The following is a 6,167-nucleotide window of genomic DNA, read 5'->3' as shown; positions in this document are numbered from 1 at the left end:
CACACACGCGCACACACACACGCGCACACACGTACACGCACGCACACACACACACACACACACACACACACACACACACATTCATATCCTCGTGGGGACATCTCTTTGCTTACCCTAAACATAACCGTGACCTAACTGTAACCTAACCTGACACCAAAACCACATTTTGAGTCTCAAAAATACTTTCAATCTGGTGGGGATGTGGATTTGGGTCCCAAAAAGGACTGTTGGTCCCCACAGGTATAATAAACGTCCAATTGTTGGTCCCCACAAAGATATCAATACCTGTACACGCTCACGTCTTTCTGTGTGTGTCGGGACCAGTGTGTCGCTGACGTAACATATTATGTAACCGTGCCTGATTTCTACCAGCACGTGTGAACCTTCACTAAACGTCCTCACAGTGCAGACGCGTCCCCGTAAAACAGACGTCCTCACTGCAGCGGTCTCTAACATGTAAACCCCACAAACGCAGAAAGACGTGACTCCCTCTCTCACTCACACACTTGATGTAGGTTAAAAAAAAAAAGGGTTGGATGATCTCAGAGCCTGTTTCCACGGCAACCGAGATCCAGCATCAGCGCCATCGTGCTCCATCGCAGACGGTTGTTTAACATCCATCGTACACGAGTGGCTCACAAAGGAAGTTAAAGAACGCAGATGGCAGCCTGGCTCGAGATTTTACGTTAAATCTTTTTAACTCTGAGGTTTTTAGTTTGTGCCGGACGTTCTGAACTTCTCTGCCTCGGATGATCTCGCAGGCACAGGTGAGTCGGGTGGGTTACCTGCGGATCCGGGCCATGGTGGTCTCCGCCACCAGCACCGACTCCTCGTCCGGCAGCAGTTGGATGCCATTTGGGAATCGCATGTCCTCCATCACCACCGTCAGCTCCTTGGTCTCGGTGTTGTACTCGAGGACGCTGAGGATGAAACCGCTCGCGTTAGAGAACCGCTGCCAGTCTTTTAATGTGACATGTCACAAACAGGAAGTAGTAATCACACTAAAGTGAACTGATACACAGATGTTTCGACGTATGGATGATTAATAAACGCCATTCTAATAAGATGTTTGACTGTCAGCGCTCTCAGACACTCGTTGGACGCAGGTACCGGCCGTCGGGCGTGGCCTCCATGATGAGGTGCATGTAGTCTCTCCGCTGCCACCTGCTGCTGGAGTCGGTGAAGTACACCTTCTTTCCATCTTGCGTCACCGCCACGTCGTTAATAAATGACAGCTTCCTCCCTGCGACGACCTGGCCACCGTTCACCAACCTGGTCGCCTCACCTGCAAAGAAAAACACGCAGTCCGCTCCACCTGATCACATGACTCAGCACGAATACAGTCCAGCTGTTAGCTTTGATCCAGATGTGCTACAGTAAAACCCAGAATTAGACTTTTGAGCGCCAGAACCGAAGCGTGGGAAGTGGGATCACTCACCAGTGGTGGGGTTGACCTCGAACAGACCCAGGTAGGCATCGGCTACAAACAGCGTCCCGTTGGGTCCGACTCTGATCCCCAGCGGCCTCCCGCAGTTGGGCTCGTCCTCTCTGGAACCTGCTGGACATCGACCAATCAGAAAGGGTGCAAGGTGTGCTTGGACACAGACGTGTGAGGAAGGTTAAAAAGAAATCTTTTCAGGTTGTTCGATTCTTTTATTTTGGCACAAACAGGCTCCAAACGTCAACGAGCACAAAGCTCAGAGCTTCTGCTTCCTGCTGGAGGAAGCACCACAGCGAGCTCACGTTACCTTCGCTGACCTGAACTTCCTGTTCAGGTTCTTCCTGACACACCTGGCTGAAAGTTTAAACTTAAACCAGAGACTTCAGCTTAATCAGCTGGTTTGAGTTGGAGTCAGCAGACGGCGTGCTGTTACCTGCGTGTCAGGTGTGCTGTGACGCTGTGCAGGTTTGAGCGTGTCGCCGGGTTCATCCGAGGTCTCTCACGTGTTTGTGTTGAAAGGGGCAGATCAGGGCTGAAGGTCGAACTGTCAGTTATTTATTGGGAAACTCCAAAATGAAGCAAGCGTGTGGCTGCAGGCAGGCTGACAGTAACGCCTTGCTCAACACAGGCTGACGGTTTGATCCCGTCAGCCTCGCTCATTGTCAGCATGTGACAGAGCTCAGGCTGGCTCACCTGCAGCTCCGTCACATGATGTAAGGTTTAAAGCCCTGAGCAGAGGGAGGCGGGTACACCTGGACGCAGGTGAGCACCGCGTCGCAATCATTTAGGTTTCGCCTAGCCGGCTAACACATGAAACCTGGACATGCTGAAGTGTTTCTAACCTGAAGTCCAGGCCACGCCCACAAACTCTGACAGCGCACAGGAAGAGGAGGCAGCACGTAAAGACCGGAAGCACAAACGAGCACGACTCACCACACGGCAGCTTCCCGAGTCTCGTCACCATGTGGATCCTCCGACCGACCAGCTTCACGATTTTCCCGTCAGCTGTTCCCGAGAACAGAACATCTGCAGACACAGAGGGACAATCTGTCAGCTCTCGGCGCTCCTCGCCGTGGTCGCCGCCGACGTCTGACACCAACCTCCGATGTTGGCGATGGACTCGGGGCCGACGAGCTGGTCCTCAAACAGTCTCTGAGCTTCTCTGAGCTTCAGGTTGGGCTCCCAGCAGGCCTTCATCATGGGCGGTTCTTTCAGCCTGTAGCACCACGACCGACCAGCAGGGGCAGCAGCAAAAACTCGTTAACTTTTATTTCAAAAAGGATTTAACATGAATATTGTGACTTTCTCTGAACAGACAGTTTCAGATTACAGAGTTACTTTCTGTTTTTATTCATCGAGTTATTCCAGGATTGAAACACTGGGATCTTTCACACGTTTTTATGGATTTTATTTTGAAAACATCTAAACTCATTTCTGAACCAAACGAATTATTCATTAAGCGGCTGACTTGCGTCACTCACGTGAAGACTTCAGGCTTGATGGGAGACTCGAGGATGAGGATGATGACCAGGAGAGGAAGAAGCAGGAGGACGCCCAGAGAAAGCAGCGTGACCCGGAAGATCTTCCCGCTGTAGGTGCTGAGAGCAGAAACAGAGACGTGACTGCAGCGGGGCTCCTCAGGGACCCACCCCGGAACCGGACCCACCTGACCCCACACTAGCTTCATTAATGCAGGCGTCCTCGTAAACACACCTGCACGATCACATTTACAGGTGCGCATCACGAGCTAACGAGGCGAGCGTGGAAAGAGTCAACGTGTGTGAGTGAGAAGACCCCGAACACGAAGGCTAACAGAAACACGCAGCGTGTCCCCGTGGGCTGCTCAACACCGCCTCGGTGAGAACAAACCCAGCGGCTCTTACCTGGACCCTTTGCGCCGCTGCTCCGGCAGCTCGTCAGTGATCACCTGCGGGCGGTGCAGCCGCCGGAAGCGCAGTCCCGCCGACTCGTTCATGTTGCGCTCGGCTCGGTTCGGTTTGGCTCGGTTGCAAAGCGCGCGGTCACCGTGTGCAGGTTCGGTGCTTGTTGGAGCGAGTGAAGCAGCAGCCTGCTCTGACAGCGAGCAGCGATTCGTCTTCTTCTAAATGTTGTTGGCGGTTGGCAAACAACAAAACGGTGCATTACCGCCACCAGCCGGTGTGGACCGGAACGACCTCTACAAAACCCTCCGTCCTCCCAAACATTTTACCCTCTTTTACAAACTGGAACAAGGCCCGCTAACCTTCAGGTTCTGGGTCAGTGGGTCAGTGGGCTTCTCTCCACCTGATACTGTGAGACATGATCCACGGTTTCCTCACATTTCCGTTATATTTCCCCACCATCAACGGTGTAGTGTTCGAACCAGTATGTCCACATCTTATTCTTGAAATGTGACCATATTGTGATTTCCAAAAAAGAGGACACTTGGCCCAGTCATGAAGAACTTTAATAATGTTTACTTAAAGAAAATGTTAACATATTTAAACCATGCCTTCTCTGTGCGGTTAATGAACGGTGAAATAAAAAATGTCATACAGGCTTTTACAAGCCAACAAGTGCAAAAACAACAACTTAAAAACCTCTGGAATTAAAATAATGGTACAGAAATAAAGCCTCATCTGTATAAGAAAGATGACCAGTCCCGCGACGGTACGAGGTTCGTCTGAAAAGCTGCACTTGCGCTTTGGCTTCTTCTAAACATCATCAGCCGCGCCCTGTCCCGTCTGTCAGGCAGAACAACCACTCGCAAAGCAGCAGCTCGGGATGATGTCACACATATGGGTCCTCTGTAGGCCTATAGAAAAACCCGGACATTTTCATCAGTCTCGAAAATTCCCCCGGACAGAACGTGGAAAGTGGACATGTCCAGGGAAAAGAGGACTGTCGGTCACCCCACTCCTTCCTGTGCTCCTCCTCTCCATCTCTCCTGCATTTCTTGCCTTGCGGCTCTGTTTCTCTGCCTGACAGAAGCTAACAGCCGGGTTACTAATCTTTGGTTTGTGGCTTCCCTCGCAGCTCTATCCGCCATTTCATTGGCTCTGACTCCACACAAACCCACCTGCAAGTCTGTCATCACTGTAAACTGGCCAACGACGAGCTTGAGTCTGAACAGACGACTGATGTAACGGTCCCGTGTCTTGTGTCCATTGAACAGCTGACAGTACTGGGAGCATTACTGCATACTCAGTCCATCCGTGACCCTTTCCCCCACTTTGACTGGCTCTGTTCTCTGATGCATCTGTGTATAAAATACTAATAATACTGATGTAAGCCTGTACTGTATGTGAGTTTAAAGTAAATGCCCTGTCCCTGTAATGTGAAACCTTCTGTGGAGGAAGTATTCATGGAGGTATTGCTGTAACTCTGACCCGATGCTCTCTGAGCCACAGTCCATCCAAAGCTCCTTGTACAGCGCAGGTTACATTTTCACCCAACCACAGCCCAAGAAACTTAAATTTACTCCCTCTAACTCCTGACTCTATAACTGAAGCTTCACTTCCTCTCCAACTCTTTTTCCTGTAAAACATTGTCTTGCTCTTATCAACTGAAAAATTTATACCACCACTCTTCATCTTTCCCAGTCACTCCCAGCAGGAAAAGATGAGTTGCTCCATGGAAGGGAAACCCCATCCCACCCTCTATGTCACATCATTTATCGTTAAGGAAAATAACAAAGTCACTATGCTCCCGTTTTCTACAGGAAACCTCTCCGAGTGAATTCTCACTCGTATTTGTCTTAAAAATCTTTTATCCACATCATGAACATCCGCCCACTGGTTTCCTGAGTTCATGTTCCAAACACACCAGATCCTCTTCTGAAACACTTTGATGTTTATGTACGCGTCCTTTACTTTCCGTGTAGTGCTTTAGTCTTTCATTCATTCGCTCCATTATTTTACAGATGTATAATGATAACAGGTCTGTATTTCCCTGGTTCATGTACGGGCACAACCTCTGCCTCCTTCCAGCTTTGCCACAGTTTCTCCCAAACTCATATAACTCCGACAAACGACCATCATAAAGCCAACCTGAGCTTTTCCTGGTGCTGATTATTTGGATTTCTGGAGAAAAATGAAACTTCCTGTTTTCAATGCAAACTGAAAAAAAAAACAAGATGGGGAAAAATGAAAACATAATAAAAGTCATTAATGAATCCAAACTATCTGAAACTTCCCAAAATCAACAACAGTTTAAGGTATTTACGCATTCACTGAGGCCATTGTATGGTCCATTTTGGCTGCATTTCCATGTTTTAAACATGAAATTTGCTTATTTAAAGGGTGTCTCATGTATCTCTTATGCAGAAATATGTGTTGCCTAGCTGGACAAATGTAGCACAGGTCTACTATTATTGGCCTAATGTATTTTACCAATCATTTCAGCATCCAGATAATCTCTTTCATACTCCCTTAGATGAATTTAGCCTGGTTGTCATGAAATAGGCATTTGAAACAATAACTACCAGTATCTTCGAATGTGTGTGATTTCACTAATCCTACACATTCTTTGCAAGACAACTGGGTGCTTTTATGTAAAGAATGATCTGAGAACACTGAGGCTAATGAAGTAACAAGAGAAACATAGTAAGTAGTCTTTCAGTTTGCATGATCAATTTGGATTATTGTTCATTTTCATTTACCATGTCAACATGTTTTAGAGCAACGTTTTCTGATTTTGAGCTCTTTTAGGTGTAAGTCATCGTCAGTGATTACCCTAAGCCCAAAGC

The 6,167-nt window shown here is 48.4% G+C and overlaps 1 protein-coding gene across 4 annotated transcripts in view; it reads right to left on the bottom strand.

Moving 5' to 3' along the window:
• Positions 1 to 3,806, bottom strand: part of apmap (adipocyte plasma membrane associated protein) — an 8,056-nt gene extending 4,250 nt beyond the window's left edge. Inside the window, exons 1-7 of one of the 4 annotated variants that reach the window (XM_005754253.2) lie at positions 3,325 to 3,806; positions 2,923 to 3,039; positions 2,542 to 2,657; positions 2,375 to 2,467; positions 1,439 to 1,558; positions 1,111 to 1,285; positions 786 to 920 (exon numbers count right to left, since the gene is read on the bottom strand). In XM_005754253.2, coding sequence (XP_005754310.1) covers positions 786 to 920; positions 1,111 to 1,285; positions 1,439 to 1,558; positions 2,375 to 2,467; positions 2,542 to 2,657; positions 2,923 to 3,039; positions 3,325 to 3,416 — 848 coding nt within the window. In that variant the 5' untranslated portion in view covers positions 3,417 to 3,806. The other 3 variants (XM_005754254.2, XM_013907809.1, XM_013907810.1) reach the window with 3 other exon arrangements.
• Between the last annotated feature and the right edge of the window lie 2,361 nt (positions 3,807 to 6,167).

The sequence above is a fragment of the Pundamilia nyererei genome, unplaced genomic scaffold, assembly GCF_000239375.1.
Source record: "Pundamilia nyererei isolate P.nyererei 1_Seehausen unplaced genomic scaffold, PunNye1.0 scaffold00528, whole genome shotgun sequence".
NCBI classification, from domain to species: domain Eukaryota; kingdom Metazoa; phylum Chordata; class Actinopteri; order Cichliformes; family Cichlidae; genus Pundamilia; species Pundamilia nyererei.
The sequence above is the reverse complement of the archived record's forward strand: the minus strand, read 5'-3'. Positions and strand labels throughout refer to the sequence as shown.